General features: G+C 58.4%; 1 protein-coding gene and 1 pseudogene across 1 annotated transcript; both read left to right on the top strand.

The window, feature by feature from the left end:
* The first annotated feature begins 2,800 nt into the window (after nt 1–2,800).
* LOC131503484 (testis-specific Y-encoded protein 3-like) lies at nt 2,801–5,654 on the top strand. Its single transcript, XM_058714954.1, is given in 7 exon segments — nt 2,801–2,870; nt 3,033–3,658; nt 4,351–4,428; nt 4,573–4,684; nt 4,777–4,922; nt 5,019–5,103; nt 5,626–5,654. Coding segments are annotated over 7 exon segments (1,146 nt in total).
* Nucleotides 5,655–11,999: 6,345 nt separating this feature from the next.
* LOC131503427 (testis-specific Y-encoded protein 1-like) lies at nt 12,000–14,729 on the top strand (annotated as a pseudogene).
* The last annotated feature ends 1,992 nt before the right edge of the window (nt 14,730–16,721 follow it).

A 16,721-nucleotide genomic window follows, 5' to 3' on the forward strand; every position in this document is an offset into this window, starting at 1 on the left:
CCAGTGCCAAAGTGCAGCGAGTGCAATCCCTTCGCTCCTGGGATCGACACGGAGCTAGCTGAACACCTTTCATGACGGGAGGAAAGCCTGGACTTTGCCTGGGTCCGCTCATCCTGTGTTGCCTTGGCCAGGGGCAAGTTGGGGTTGGGCCTTCCATGGTGCAGTGGAGGAGGACCAAAGTTCCCTGCAAGGAAGTGGGCATTAGTGGAGGGAGGCAGCAGATAGCAAGAGTAAGTCTGGCCCTGCTCCTGGAGCGGCCTAGGGGATCATCGCAAGGCCTTGTGGTCCGAGCCTGGGGATGTGTCTCGGTGAACATCCTCCTGGATGACCCTGCAGAGACGGGCCTGGCTGGTCTAGAGTCCCTTGCGAAGTTGGGGCCCGGCCCCTGGGCCCCAATATTGTGGTAGGTGTTGGTCAAACTGAAAGGCATTGCCTGCTTGTCCCAGACAGTCCCTGCACCTGGGACCCAGATTTGCTCCCACGTTGCTGCCACGGGGTCTCCCAGCGATGCGTGGGAGTTTGACAGGCCCCATTTCTCTGGAGGGAGTGAGTTGCATAGGTCAGGTGCACCAGGGTCTGGGCCTGCTTTCCTGTCTTGCCCACCCCCTACGTCCTCTGCTGAGGGCAGCTTGAGGGCTCACCACTGGACCTGTTCCTCTCCCTTTCTGGGTAAGCGTTTGCCTCTCTGTCGGTCACACTGGCCACCCCCTCTCAGCCCCCTACCACCTGGTCAGCCTCCCCCCATCCACCTGCGTGTCTATGCATTGCTGTCACCTGAAGCGGTGGTGTGCTGCCTCATATATCACAGCCACCCTGGAGCATTTCTGTACCCCGTACGTATCGTGACATAGCCCAACGAGTCTGGAGGAACCTCTTCTGTGTCACGGAAGCAACATGTTGGCCAGAGGGCCCGGCACACGAATTTGGAAATCCTAAAATCCCCCGCCTGCGGGGCAGCCTCCTGGTCCCATAAAGAGGTAGGGGAACACTGCACTCCACCAAAGGGAAAAGCAATGCATGAGTGTGGTGCCTGGCCAGGCAATGCATCTCGAGCCTCCAATCCTGCAGTGGCTCTGTGTGGTGTGTGTGTGTGTGTGTGTGTGTGTGTGTGTGTGTGTGTGTGTGTGTGTATGTGTAGCTGGTGCTGTCTGACATAGACCGGCAGGGAGTCCACATCACCACTGCCCTGACAGGGAGGGAGACCACATCATTGCCCTCACTGCACACCGTCTGCAGCTTATTGCTTCCCCAAAGTGGTCATGTGGCTTCGTGTAGACCGTGGGGCGTGTCCCTCACTTGGGTCCCAACACTACATCCCCCAACCCCCTGAAACCTCTCGGAGACCCTTGAAATCATGCTGTCTGTGGCACAGGGGGACAGTGTTTTGAGTCAGCGCCCACGCTCATGGCAGCCTGCCGCCTAAGTGAGTGGTAAAGGAAATGGGAGCAGGATGAACAGACATATGGCCAACGAAGGCCTGGGGAGGGTCCCTGTGAGAAGATGGCCGACCACTGTGGGAGGAAGGGGACCGCTGTCTGTGCGGCAGACGCAAGCTCCAGGAATCCCAGGGCTCACGGGCACGGGTCTTTCCTGTGCACTGCCACACACGGGAGGAATGGGCAGCCGATCGTGAGAGGGGGGTGTGTGCTTGCCAGCGTGTCACGTTCCAGGCAACGGGGACAAACGGCAAGAGCGGCGCGCGTGATACGCAGCCTCCCCTAGTGTGGCGTCCTCTCCACGTCACACACCTCTGGTCACCGACCTTCCCTAGCCGGTGCACTGCTAGACTGCTGTCATGACATACATGTCTTCTGGGAGCAAAGATGGACGTAGAGAATATGCAAAGGAGGCTGAGCAGATGGAAAACCAGGGTGCACAGACAGCAGGCGCACAGCTGAAATGCGTCTCCCGGACAGCCAAGGTGACCGCGGAGTGGATTTGTCAGACTAGGGGCACAATGAACAACGGTGGCGGTGTACATGGGAAAAGCGTGGAGGTCCCCCTTTACCCGTGTGTATAGACAGCCGCGTGCCCAGCGCAGCGTGGAATGCAAAGGTCGCTTTCGCATGGCCAGAAGCCAAACAGGGCACCCAGAGCGCACAGAGGGCCGGCTGCAAGCCCCCCGGAGGAGTTGCCCCGCACGGGGCCCACAGCCTTCCTGCCTATGCAACAGACGCGCCCCAGTTTCCTGGTGACCTAGGGGCGGGACCGCCGAAGCCACGCACGCCACCGTCCCTATGATTGGTCCCGAAGGCAGTGAAGCAGCCTGGGCGTGGCTTGGAGCTCCCTCAGCCTCAAAGCCGCAGGCGCACACCTCTCACCACAAAGGCCTCCGAGGCAGCATCGGCATGGCGATAGCCACCGCCGAGGCATCCTGGGTACAGCACCATGCGCATGCGCCCCCTCGACGTTTGGGCTCTGGGAGGAAGGGGGAGCGAGTTGCCAGCCATTGCCCTCAGGGCTCCACTGACTGGGTCTGGGGAGGGGGGCCGTGCTTTCACGTCCCGCTTCGTCGCCGGTAGGAGCCACAGTTGGTGTCTCGGGCCGGGGCCGCATGTTGCGCGACTCGTGTTTCCGAAACACTGGGGACGCCCGGAGGCCCCATGCCGCCTTCGACCGGGAAGGGGGCGGTCGAGAGACGAGGGCCCGTGGGGACACTGGGCCTCCGGCAGCGCCGGAGGTGCCGCAGGCCGAAGGCTTGCAGGCCACAAGCGAACAGCCTGTGCAGGAAGGCCAGGCCCGACCCGAGAGGCAGGTGGGCGGCCCCAGCGAGATATCGGTGCCGCTGGTGCATGACGTAATGGCGGTGGAGGCGCTGTGGGGCCTGGTGGAGGAGGAGGTTGAGGTGCCGGCCGCGGAAGAGGACACGCGTGGGGAAGAGGGGCATGACCAGAGGAAGAAGGGGGAGGAGGACGAGGAGCAGGAGCAGGGGAAGGACAAGGTCCAAGTTCACGAGGAGAAGGACCTGAAGGACGAGGGGGAGCAGCAGGAACAGAAGAGCAGAAGGAGGAGGAGGAGGAAGAGGGGGAGAGGCAGCAGGAGTCAAAGATTAGAAGGAGGACGAGCAGCAGAAGCCCAAGCAGAAGGAGGAAGAGCGGAAGGAGGAGGAGTTGGCGGAAATGAAAGGGGAGGAGCAGGAGCACCAGGGTGTACAAGCGGGCGCGGCCGTGGCGGTGGAGGCATCGGCGGCGGCAGTGGCAGGGGAAGGGGACCAGGAGGAGGAGCAGGAGGAGGAAGGGAAGGCGTGGGAGCCATCCAAGGGAGAGCAGAATTGCAAACGGAGGAGGAAGAGGAGCAGGAGAAGGGAGCGCTGGAGGAGCAGCAGCAGGGCGAGGAGGAGGTGGAGGGAAAGGAGGACAAGGAGGAGCGGGAGGAGGAGGAGGAACAGAAGCCGAGTGAGCAGGAAGGCCGATGGGTGGAAGAAGCCCAGGAGCTGCAGGTGAAGCAGCAGAAGAAGGAGCGGGTAGAGTCAGGCCTCCGTCCTTGCCCTTCCCCACTGGAGGCTCTGGAGGCCCTTCAGATAGAGCTACAGCCGGTGAATAAACAAGCCAGCCGGGAGCACGCTCCACTCCAACTCAGGATGTGGCAGAGGCGGCAGCGTCATCTGGAACAGAGAAGTGCCCTTATCCAGGGCATCCGTGGTTTCTGGGCCAAGGCTGTATCCTTCCTGCTGCTGGTGGAGGGTCCAGAGGGGGCTGGGCTTGCGCAAGAGGAAGGAAAGGGAGGTGACATTTAGAGGAACCCAGGACAGGGACTGGAGCTAAGCCGCGCTCCAGTGGCCGGGAACGTGCAAACGTGATCCCATCCGGCGGTCCTGGCTCTGCAATGAGTGTGGGAGGAGGGCAGTGCCGGGGTGGGGGAGGCATGTGTGCTTTACGTCGCACCTGGCACGGAAACAGCGCTGGGAGAGTGGGGAGTGGCGGTGGAGGTCCAGGCCAGGACGGGGAAATGACCGAGGGCTTCTTCCCACACAAAGGCGCGTGGGGGCACGTTTCTGGGTCCCGCTCAGCATCTTGCTGCGGGGAAGGCGATGTGAATGCCCACTGGTCGGCGCGAGACCGGATGTGTGCTGTCTGGCTGTGTGGAAGTAAGCGTCCTCAGTGTCCTCATGAGCACACAAGGCTAGGCGTGGTTGCGGGCGTCTGGGCATGCACAGCCTCCTGTGCGTGTCTAGCAGAGCCCTGCGCGATCCTGAGACCCCGTGGGCCTGGACGCAGCCTGTGGGGAGGGCTTGAGACCCTGGGGGAGGACGTCAGTCCCGGGGGGAGGACGCCTGGATGCTGTCCACACGTGTTCTCTGCTTCGAGCTCTCTCATGCCCAGCACCTGAAGGCTCTTTGACCTGCAGCAGTTTGTGAACCACCCTCAGATGTCAGCCCTGATTAGTAAGCCCGATGAAAGCATGCTTCGCCACAGGACCAATTTGAAGGTCGGCCTGGGAGTGGGAGGTGGTGTGGGGGGCTGGCCGTGTGGGGAGGGGAGGTGGTGGGGAGAAGTGACGTGTTCCTTCCTCAGGGGAGGGAGGGTGTCCTGGAAGAAGATTTCACATTTCTGCCCCACTGTACCACGGCAGGTGGAGGAACACAAGTTTCCCAGGGAATGCCGGAAGATCCTGCTGTTTTTTGTCAAGAACTCCTACTTCCAGAATGAAGTCGTTACGAAGGAGTATGTCCTAGGCCTTGCTGGTAAGTGTCCCCTGACTGCATGGGCGGCAGTGGGTGGAGGGTTGAATGTGACTGGTTCTCTGGCGCCGTCTCACATACTCGTCTTCCTGCAGGGTATAGGGCGTCTCATTCCAGTCCCATCCAGTGGCACCCAAGGTACAGACAGGAGGCCTACAGACGCAGGCATGACAACAGCAGCCTCAACTTCTTCAACTGGTTCTCTGACCACAGCTTTGCCGGCTCTAGCAGGATTGCTGAGGTGGTGAGGCCCTGTAACAAGGAAGGGAGGTGATTTTCATGGGTTCCCCCACTGCGTGGGATAGCTACCTGAGGCCTGGCCTGTCTCCCCTACCAGATAATCATAGAGGATCTTTGGCCCAATCCCCTGCCGTATTTCAAGATGAAGGAGGCCCCAGGAGAGAGAACTGAGAGGGAAAGAGGTGAGCAGCCAAGGGTGTGGGCACTGAAATGTGTGCCGTGGGGTCCGTGGCACAATTCTCTTCTGCATGGAGGCACCGAGACTCACAGTGGCACAGGAGGTGACACCAGGTCAAAAGGGCATCGGCCTGAGACGGGGAGTCTTAAGAAGTAACGTGTCAAAGAGGCTTTTCCCTTTGGGGAGCCTGAAGGTGGGAAGGGGGCTAGACAAAAAGAATGAGCAAAGCGGGACAACCAAAGCTGGCTCATCAGATAGCACGGTGACAACTGTCATTCCCGGACCATGAACCCCACCGTCAGGCCTCCTACCACCATCCCACATGTTGTCTGGCTTCGGGAGCCCCTTGTCAGCTTTGGCACAGCTTATCACACCCTCCCATTCTACTTTCCGTTTGGAAACATTCAAGCAACCTTAATCAGGGCCAAGATCAGACTCTCACCTGTCCTGTGTGTGTGTGTGTCTGTGTGTGTGTGTGTGTGTGTGTGTGTGTGTGTGTGTGTCTGTGTGTACCCATATATCCCAGGGATATGCACGATCTAGAGAAGAGTATGAAGGAGCATCGCACTTCATCGACCCCAGTGGAAACCCTTCCGATGCTCACCGATGGTCCACAAGATTCTCCTGCCCACGAAATGAGGACAAGGGTGGTGGTGACACGTGGCGCAGGGCGGGGGTCCAATACATTTGAAGAAATATAGAATGGGAGATAAATATCATGAAGCGATTTGTGTGTCTTCCTCTCAGGTACGCTCTGGGGCGTGTCCATGTATACATGCGGCTGTCCAGGGGTGTAAGTGTTCTGTGCCTGCACATTGGAGTTCCAAGGAAGGGCGGGACGTAGGACATTGTCCGTAGGGATGGGTCACACATTGGGATTGCATGTGAGGTCAGTAAGATTGAAGCAATGGGGACTTGGGTGAGGGAGGCCAGGGCACAAACCTGAGAGAAAGGCCAGTGCCCAGGTTCCTATCTTTCCTGTGAAAAGGAGGAAATTCAAGGAAATGGAGACGCCAGCACAGGCCAGGGAGGTCCAATATTCAGGGTTTGGGCATGTCCATGATGGTGCCCCCAGAATCCCGCATGGGGACACCCTCAGTCATATTGACTGAACCGCCACACAGGGAGGAATTCCCAGGGTTGATTACCCTCTGGTTTTCAGACGTCTCCCAATGCAGACTGTCTTGGGGACAAGGTCAGGATCTCAGGACCAGCCATACATATTTGAGGGATTGTGAGCAGGTTGTAAGATTGGTGTCCAGGGGAAGGAACCGAGGGACCAGAGGGAGAGTGGGTGGGTAAGACCGATGAAGTTCTGCTTCAGGCACAGTTGACAGGGACAACGTACACGCTGCAGAGAAAACAGCCCACTACAGTCTCACGCAACTCCAAAATCACAGCCAACTTTTCTGGTTCCACTTCCTGAAGCTGAGCCTCCCAAACACCGCTTCACTTATTCACACACACACACACACACACACACACACACACACACACACACACACGACTCCTGAAGGAGTCCTAGTACTGATGCCCTTGTGTGAACTTCGCTGTTTCTGAAAAGACCTCTGGTTACGAATGGGTCTCCCAGATTGCAAGCCAACAGAGGGGAGGGTCGCGGGGAGGTGGAGCTCTTACAGGGCACGAACACACCATCCTCTCCCGTGTGCCCTCTGCCCTCTCATCATCAGCCGTGATGAGTCGGGTGATGTTCTTCCTCTGTGTCCACAGGCTTAAGCCCTGTGTCCAACACGCCATGTGAGACTTGTGAAAAGACTCCCAAGTGCAAACACCAGCAGGCGCTCAGGGAGGTCGCCTCGTCCCAGGCAGCCTGTGTTCCTTTGCCTGAGTGCCAGGACAAAGGCTGCCTCAGCCACATAGGGAACGATGGACTTGTGAGGCCTTAGCATTCTGTGCAGAGGTGCCGGGCAGGCCTGGAGCTTAGAAAGGACTGGGACGAGCCTCACCTGCGACGACGTGAGTGCGGGGGTACTCCTTACAGAGCAGATGGCTGCTTGCCAGAGATGTCTGTGCTAGGGATGGGGCAAAAGCTCCACCGTGCTAGCAGTGCAGTAGACAGAGTTCAGCCTTGTCCATCGCAGGCTCTTCTGTATCCCCAAGTAACACGGCCCCCAGCACAGCGTGCCTGAGAGTGACATCCCGACACTAATATTCCTGTCTCCCAAGCTGCCCGAGCCCCCCAGGATCCCCACTGCACAGCTCTGCAGTACAAGAGCCTTCTCTGCAGTGGCTCTATTCCAGAGAAGGCGAGGGCAGTCCCAATGCATGGAGGCCTCTTGTCCCTCTCAGTATGCAGACAACATGGTCAGCAGCGTGTCACCAGGCTGTGGAGTTGAGGATCTGTGCAACCAAGCCTTACCTCTTCCAGGGCGGAAGCTGTCGCACTCTCTAGAAGGGAAGGCAGGTCTTTCTCTCGCTGCTGTCTGCACACTGGCTGGAGAAGCACGTCTTCTCAGCTGCTTGATGTGTAAATGTCAGGGTACTCAGGAAAAGCTCCCTGTGCTGACCCGAGTCTTTGGGTGTGAACATCCAAAGAAAGTATGGCCCATGATTCTGCAGTGGGAATACGGCCTCAGTGGTCATGAGGCTGGGCCCCTTGGGGCATCTTTCTGCACAAGCAGGCCGTTACTTGATAGGTCTTGCCGAGCAGAAACACTTTACGGGACAGGTGAACACAGGGTCCCCCCCCCGTTAATATCTCCAGCCAATACCTCCTTAGGGGCCAGGGTGACGTTTCCGCCCGGCCTGTCCCAAAGACAAGGTACGGACAAGGTGTGGGTGTGGTTGCACTCACGGCCCCCAGAGCCAAACCCTCAAGTGTGGACACTTGAGGTCCGTGGTCAGAGGCCTCGGTGCTCTGTGTCCGAGGGATTACAGCCCTCATGCTGCACACACGGCAGCCCCGGATTTCCTCCCTAATGCGCAGCACTCCCTGGGGACCCCTAGGGTCCAGGAGCTGCTAAACCGCCTACACAACTGTATCTGCTGCCCAGCGGCCTCTTCCACCCCAACATCAGCGTGTGTGGGCTCCAGAGTGCTGTCCCTTGAGAGAGGACACCCTCAGCAATTCAGGAGCCTTCTGACTTCCATGTTCCTGAACCACACGTGTCTCTCATTGGTCTGTTGGGATCGTCATGTTGTCCTCTGTGCACAGGAAATGTCTTGCTTTGCCTGTGCTCCTCTGTCTCCCTGAGTGAGCCCTGGCGTGTTTGTGTCTTTTCCTGGCTTTGCCTGTGCCGACACCTCTCTGGTGATGCCTCCTTGCCTGGCCTAAGTGGGCACAGCTGTACCCGTGTAACCGCCTTCGTCTCTGCACACCTGTGTCTTGTGTCAGCTGTGGCTCTGGTGGCCTGTCTTGACTTTGATGTATGCTTCTGCGCTTGAGTGTGTTTCCCTCTGAATTCAAACCCTTTCTTCCACTGACAGATCCAATTGCTGTCCTGCTGTCAGGTGGAGGGGCTTCTGCGCATTCTGTTATGTGTTCCAGGAGCCAGAAATCCTTCCGTGCCTGGAGGACCTTCGTCAGAGGATTGGCCATGCACTCACTGCCAGCCAGTTCATGTCCCCAAATGCAGCTGCCTTGCTGTGAGCATGCAGTCACACCTCTATTTTCTGTCCCTCTGTTTTCAAACCCTTTGCACCTGAGGGGCTCAAACGTCACTGGCCTGCACCTTGCACATGCAGGCGTAAATTGTGAAAAGCGGTCCAGCAACGTTTTCCCACTTACTCTTTTGCCATGTGGCATGTTCGTGGCTGTGAGAGACTTTCCCCTGCCAGTGTGTGTCTCGTTTCCGTGTGCCTCCTGTGTGTTCTGGTCCCTAATTTGTCCATTACGTCCTACCTGGGAGTCTGATTCATGTTTGCGGGAACGAGGCTGACCCCTGTGACTGCTGGGTTCTGAGCTCAGCTTAGTCCCCCAGGACTAGTGCGTGAGTGAGGGACACAACGGGCAGTGACGGATGTGCCCGTATCCTTCACGTGCAAGCGCTCCGTCCAGCCACCTTCACCGGGACATTTCTCAGCGACCCCTCTTTGTTTGTGGTGAGAGCCCTTGCCTCTGAGAAATCTGACGAGGCGGTGAAGCATTGCTTACGGCTGCCCTGTGCAAGTTAGATCTCCAGAACTCATGCACACGGCAGGACTGCATCTTCACACCCGAGGCCCGACACCTCCTCATCGCACCCTCCCCTGATTAACACCACTCTGCTCTCTGGTGGACTGCATGCCTTTAACTCCTTTAGTCTCCTCAGGAATCCATCAGGCAGGGCTCACCACCACTGTGCTTCTGTCAGGGGCTGGCCTCTTTCAGTGAGCCCCGTGCTTTCTGCACCGATGCTCAATGCACCCGCCCAAGGGTGAGCCACACTAAGCCCGGCGGCGAGCCCTTTGGCCCTACGTTTCCCACCTATGTGCTTGGTGGCAGAGGTGCACAAGGAGCCCGCCTGCATGCGTGTCCCAGGTCCTCCACAGGGTACAAAGTACCGCCTCAGGAGGCTGATCCGCATCACACGGGCATAGCTCTGCTTGCACGTGTTAGCCTTTCGTATCATACAGGCAGCGCAGACTTAGAAATCCCGCCACCTGCTTACAACTATCCAGCCCTCGTGCTTCTGCAGACGCTCTGTGTCTGTACAGACATTTGAGTCACGGTCTCATGACCTTCCAATACAGCTTGATGGTCTGTCCTTAGCCTACAGCCTGGGATGCGGTTCTCACTCATTGTCCTCCCCTCGGGTGCCAGTTTCCTCCATCACTGTGGTGGAAGGTAAGCTTTATAACCATCCATTGGCTTGACAGTACTGGGCGGATCACCTGTCTGCGTCCGGGGATCCGAAGGAGACCTTGGCTCTTTTGCTCACGGTGCACCCTTTCTCCGTGATGAGTCGCTTTGGATGAGAAGCTTGCCAGAGGCGAGGGTTCTCAGAGTTGAGCACATTTCCTGGGCATCTGTGAGAACCTCGTTGGTTCCACTCAGACAGCATTGACATTCATGCATGTGCAGCCTCTGCCTTTGCTTGAGTTTGCTGAGCTTTGGGACGTGATTTCTTCCCGCACGTGCTGTGCCTAAATCTCTGCTGTGTCTTTCCGGCAGTCCCGTTTCCTGTCTCCTGCTGGTAACTACAGGGCTTCCAGCAGCCCTGTGGGGATCGGGTCCTGGTGTTCTTCCCTGCGGTGCCCTCTTCCTCACCCCGAATGACCTCAGTCATTCCTCAGTCTAGGAAGCTAGAACTAGCTTCCTTCTAGTTCAGGGTTCGTTTCAGACTGCCCTTAAGGTCCAGGTCGGAGTGGTGCCTTTTGTGCTGAGGGCTGACCACTGTACAGCATTCGTCTCTGTGCAAATTGCACAGGTGAATTTCACCAGGTGAAACTGCACACTGCAGTTGCCCTGTCTTCAGAGTCAGCCCACCTGTCTCTGCCTCGGCTGCCCCTGCTCTCCTTCCTCCTACCCTCTCCTTGCCTCCCCCTCCCTTGTCTTCTTCCTGTCCCTCCCTCCCACTTTCCTTCCAGCTCTCTTTGTCTTCGTCTCCCTCCTCTCCATCACTACTGCCTCCCCCTGTCTCCGCCGGTCTTCCTTGTAATAGGTGCCCCTCTGTCTCTTCTTGTCTTGCTCCTCCTCCCTGTCAGTCCCGCCAATCTCCCTGGGACTCTCCCTCTCCAGGCCGGTCTTCCCCTCCACTCGTCCTTCCTTCATCTGCTTGCACGTGTCTCTCTCTCTCCCTCTATAGCTCCCTCTCTCTGTGTGTCTCTTTCTCGCTGTCTCTCTCAGTGGACCTTCTGTGTCTGGGTGCATGCTTCTTCAGAATTCTCGTTGGCGCCTGGGAAATGTGAAGGGAACTCGTCTGCTATCGTGTGTACTAGTGAAAGCAGGCACGGGGCTTTCTCAGAGACAGACACAGACAAGTTTGCAATACTCGGTGAAGGGCCCCCTAAGTGCCCTGCTTGGTTGGAGTCGTCCTTCTTTTAGTGGAAGGTTAGATTTCCGGACCGGAGCAAACTGCTAAATCCTACTACCCCACCTCCCTGGCCCTCTGCACGGAGATCAGTAGGGCACCAGTGGCAGATGGGGCTCTGGGGGTTGTTCTTTGCTCTCATTTGCAGTGCAGTGAGGTCTACTGAGCTGCTTTCTGGCAGGGACACGGCACTGGGGTGGATCTAGGGTGGGTGTCACCGGTTCTGGGTGGGCACCCACCTTACCGCTGCCCTCAGCCTGACGGCCAGGGAGGAGAAACCGTGCGGACGGCCATGTGGCCCCAGTAGGCGCGACACCTAAGGACTTCTCCAGGCCTTGCCCCAGCTTCATGAAGAAGGGGCAAGGGACGGAGCATGCAGTGGCTCACGGCGTGGACGTTCCTGTGCTGAATGCTCTGGTGCCCGTACTGAGGCCTCTGGGGAAAGGGTGTACAAGCGACCACAGATTGTGTGATACCGGGGACCTCGCAAGTCAGGCCTGGAAGGTGACAGCGCTGAAGAGGACATGCGGCAAAACGGGGCTCACGCTGGTGGCTGGGCACTTGCTCCAGAGCCCAGACCGGCCGCTGGCGCGCGCTTGCTGGCCACCAGCACCCTGTCTTGCTGTCTTGCAACTCATTGTTCCGCGAACCCGGCCAGCGGGCCTGACCTGCCCAGGAACCACTTCGCCCCAGGCCGCATGCGCCCACTCTTCACTGCCTCTGTCTCGGCCCCTCCTCCACAGCAGCCACAGCCAATGCGGAGTCCTCAAATCCCAGAGCCTGTGCGCCTGCGCCCAACTTGGGCGGGCTGAGGCGGGAGGCAGCAGGGAGCTAAAGGTCTTGCGGCCAAGGCTCCCCCCACCGGCTGCCATTTCCCTGTCCTTGTCCTGAGGCTGCCCTAGCTACACTGGGGCCGGGGCGGAGAGTCATGGCCAGCGTGTCGCGGTCCGGAAAAAGCAGCGATTCCCGTCGACCCTGGACCCTGATCGTCCCGGATGAGAAAGGTCGAGAGTCCCGGACCCGCGGGAGTGCAGGGGCGCTGGAGGGCGTGGGTTGGCCGCAGTCCCCAGGTTCAGGGGCGGCAAGCGCCCATCGTGTGCAGGAAGCCCAGGCCGGGTGTGAGATACAGGTGGCAAGCCCAGCGGAGGAATTGGTGCTGATATTGGATGACGGAATGGTGGCGGCTGAGGTGGTGATCGGGGAGGAGGAAGAGGACGGCGGGGGGGGCGACCGAGGAAGAGGTGGCTGGAGAGGAGAATTCTGAGGAAGCCAAGCCAGAAGCAGAGGACATGCACGAGGAGGAGGAGGTGGAAGTTGAGAGACAGCAGCAGGAGGAGATTCAGGAGCAAGAGGAGAAGCGCGAGGCAGATGCAGAGGCGGAGGAGGGGCCCCCGCTCTCACAGGAGCTGCAGCAGCGAGAGGCAGCGCTGCGTCCTGCCTCAGCCCAGGACCCACTGGCAGTGCTGGAGCGTCTTCAGCTGGAGATCAGCGCTGGGAATGCCCAGGATTCCAGGGCCTTACGGCGGCTGAAGCGCAGGATTCTTCGGAGGCGGATTTCTCACCTGGATCACAGAAGGGCCGTCATCAAGCACATCCCTGGCTTCTGGGCCCAGGCGGTATCCTTCCTTGTGCTGGTGGGTGATGGCGGGGGCTGTTGTGCAGGAGGGCTGGGCACTGAGAGCAGGGTGCCTCAGGGCGATGGCCCCGAGGGAGGAGAGCTGGGGAATGGTCCCTGGCCCTGGGTTGGTGTGGTCTGGGATCCAGTGTAAGGCCTTGCACAGGGGCGGTTGTTGGGCACGGGGGGACCCGGGGACTTGGAGCTGCTTCCTCTTGGTCTCCGCCAACATTGGCCTGCAGGCTGCTCTCAAACATTATTTGCGGACGCGAGTCATGTGTCCCCATGCTACCAGAGCTAGGGTAGCACAAAGCAGCCTTCACTCAGAGCAGATAAAGCAAGGAAATATTTCGCTGCAAAATGGGAGAGTTACACAGGCCGCACACCCACCTTCACATTCACAGGCTGTGCACGGTTTCTTAGCAGTTCCGTCAAAGGAGAGCTTTTCAGACACACACTCATGGCCTTTAGTGGAAGCACGCCACGCCCCTTTGCCAGACAGTAGGACGACTCAGACCCACTCCGAACGGGGTACAAGCTGCCTGCACAGACCCTGACATACACACACACACACACACACACACACACACACACACACACACACAGGATTCTCTCCTGGTATGTCCACCGCTGCTTCCCTCTCTGTCCTCAGGCTCCGGCTGGGTCCCACCCATGTCTTTCTCTCCGGACTGGCTGTGTCACTGTGTCTATTTCTTTTCCCTCCTCGGCCCTCCTCGTCCGTGCTTCTTGATCTCTTTCTCCCTCCCACACCCTCCGCTTGCATCGTAAGTGGGCAGTCGGGTTCCTGTAAGCCATGTTCTTCCATCTGCACTCAGAAGGCTGGTGACAACCTAGGTCTTCACGGGAATATGCCAAGAAACCCAGCCGTGAGGAGGGGTCAGTGCACAGGCCGACATCCCAAGCTATGATGGGCTGCTGGCAGCCCACACAGGTCAGATATAGGAAGGAACTGTGAGGAGTGCAGGCAGTGGAGTCTCTCCCTGCTGTGTGCAGACAGCGTGGGAGGTACAGGAAGCCAACGGACTGCCCAGTGTCGATGGGGTCTGATGCATTTGCAGAGGCTGAGGAGTGTGGGGACTAGTGTTTCCTGGTGTTTCTGCAAATGCCATGATCCCGTCCTTTGCTCTTAGCCTGGGAGGTTTGGAGGGGGTGTGTGTCTGTTTCCACAGCATCTGAAGGCACAGCTCCTTGACACAGCACAGATTCTGAATCACCCCCAGTTGTCGGCCATGATGGGTGCCCAGGACAAAGACGTGCTCAGCTACGTGGTCGACTTGGAGGTCAGACCGGGGAGGCTGTGGCTGGGGGCCGTCCCGTCGGGTGTGGGATTTGGGCGGGAGAGGGTGAGGCAAAGGTGCTCACCCTCACAGCCAGGCAAGTAGCTCGGGAGCCCGAGGGAGGACACTTGCCCCCTCCTGTCCCATTGCTCACGGCAGGTGGAAGAAGTGGGCCATCCCAAGTACCGCTGCAGAGTGATGTTTTTCTTTGGGGCCAACCCGTACTTCCGGAACCCAGTGATCATTAAGGAGTATCAGCTTAGCTTTGCTGGTAGGGTGTGGGTCCCATGATGGTGCGGGGCAGGGGGTGAGGAGCATGAATCAGGGGCATGCGGGAGGGCGACGGGGAGGGGGAGGTGGGTGGGGAGGAGGCCATCAGGTTGCTCCTCAAATCCTCTCTTCCTGCAGGCTACAGGGCATCGCATTCCACTCCAGTCCAGTGGTTCTGGGATTATGAACGTGGAGCTCCCAGTCGCAGGCATGACCCCACCAGGCTTAACTTGTTGAACTGGCTGTGTGAGCACAGCTGCCCAGGGGCGAACAGGATTGCCGAGGTGGGGCCCCTGAGGCCTTCGTCAGCAGTGGGAATGTGGGTGGCCCCCGGCCAGAGAGGAGAATGGGCTATGCCCAATGTGGTGCCGGCCTGTGTCCCCTTCCAGATCATCATCGAGGACCTGTGGCCCAATCCCCTGCAGTACTACCTGAGGGAGGAAGGGACCAGAAGACAGTGATCTGACGTGCGCACGTGTCGGTGAGAACCCCAGTATGCGGTGTGTTGACCTGTGTGTTGTATGGGCAAGGGAACGTGGGCCAGACATTGGCTTGGAAATGGAAGGTCCGCCGAGACAGGGACACAGGTAGCATGGGGAGAGGGTGGGAGGATGACAGGGGACCTGCACAGACTCAGCTGCAAACACACAGAGGGTCGAAGCCTGCAAACCAAATGCAGTTGTGCTGTGGGCTGGGGCTTTGGAGAGCAACTCAGGACGAGCAATGCTTCTCCACCACAAATGCTCCCCGTGGATGTCCGCCCTCTCCCGGAATTCCCCCTGCTCCTTCTGTCTGGATTTGCCTGCCAGTCTTTGGGTCAGGAGCTGACGTGTCCCCAGACGCCACTGTGGTGAGAATCTCGCACTTCCTTCCATGTGCCCCACCACGCCATGTCCTCGCGCAACCTCACAGCCATTCTTAGAACTGGTCCAAGGCCATTGGGGGCTGGAAATGAATCCCTGGGTGAGAAAGCAAGGGGGATCGCAAAAGGGCGAGGCACAAGAGTGACACCAGCTGGGAAGTATTTGCCAATATCCCGTATCATTCTTGGTGTCTGTTGCGTGGGGGTGTGTGTGTGAGCGTGTACGCAAATGTGTCTGCGTGTGCCCACATGAGTCAGGGGCTCTGCATCTGTGTGGGGTGAATGCGCAGAGCTTCTATCTTTGCCCATGCAGAAACAATGGAGGACACCACGAGTGCTGGAAGAGATGGGTGGATGAGTCTCCTGTCTTCTACGTGCCCCAGAGAGAATTGAGGAAGAGATAACGTGTGGCAGCCTTGAAGAGTTTCCATGATGTTTATGTGGACACGTACAGGACGTTGAAAACCCTTCTGTTTGTTTGTGTGTGTGTGTGTGTGTGTGTGTGTGTGTGTGTGTGTGTGTGTGTGTGTATGTGTTTATGGGGACCTCAGGAGGGACGATGAGATCGGGACCTGAGTGTGACTGTCCTAGCCACTGCCCGGGTGACTCTGTGTGTGTAGGAGAGGTGCAGTCCTGGTGTGGGGCAGGTGTTGCCATGTGCACTGAGGCCTGCCTTTTTGGGCAGGCAGAGCCTGGAAAGAGGAGGAGGAAGAGACAGACCTGTTATTTGGAGACCTGTTGTATAGGCCAAAGCCGAAAGGCAGGGAAGGGGATTGCACAGTGGGACCAAATTGGTCCATTGGGTCCTGGTACAGTGTGGCCAGGCCTTGGTGGGATTCAGCCAGGACCGTTGCTCCCAGAAGGGTGTCCTGTCCTTGGTGAGATAGAATCCAGGGAGCAAAGCCTCCAGTCAGGATCAGAGCTAAGGCCCCGTGTCCCCGGAGAACTCAGGAGTAGGCAAGCTTCTCACAGTCGATGCCAGTATACCTTGCTGCTGCCTCCCACACCCGGGGCCCCTTTGACCCCGAGCCCTGTCCTCAGACAGTGGCTCAGGATGGGAGATGTGTGAGGGGAAGAGGCAGGTGTAGGTTGTGGGCAGCAGCGAGGCTTATGAGTGGGATTTCATGGAGAGAGTACGCGCGAGGGCGGAGATCCAGCGTGAGTTCCTGCGAGTGTGTGCGGGTGTCTGTGGCAAACTGGGCCTGAGATCCGTGGGGATGCCGGCAGTGTGAGCGTGCATGTGTTCGTGCGATTGCATAGCCGTGTGTCTCTGTGTGTGCAGGAGTGGGTGTGTAGCCGCTGGAGAGACAAGGAGAGACACATGGGTCTCTGTGGATGAGGTGCTTAGGTGGGACAGTCAGGTGCCAGAATACAAGAGTGCAGTCCCTTCCCTCCTGAGTCCTGATGGTAATCGGCAGGATGGGTGCAATCGTTGCTGTGCCAGAGGGCTCAAGTCAGGATGCAAAAGGGAAATTGGTGCAAGGTCAAGAGGGGGGCTGAGGGGAGGAAAGCCTGTGCCCAGTGGCCAGTGGACCACTTGTGAGTGAGTGTGCTTGTGTGTGTGTTAGTGTGTGTCTATGTGGGAGTGAGTGTGTGTGTGTGTGT

Source organism: Neofelis nebulosa, chromosome Y (genome assembly GCF_028018385.1).
Source record: "Neofelis nebulosa isolate mNeoNeb1 chromosome Y, mNeoNeb1.pri, whole genome shotgun sequence".
NCBI lineage: Eukaryota > Metazoa > Chordata > Mammalia > Carnivora > Felidae > Neofelis > Neofelis nebulosa.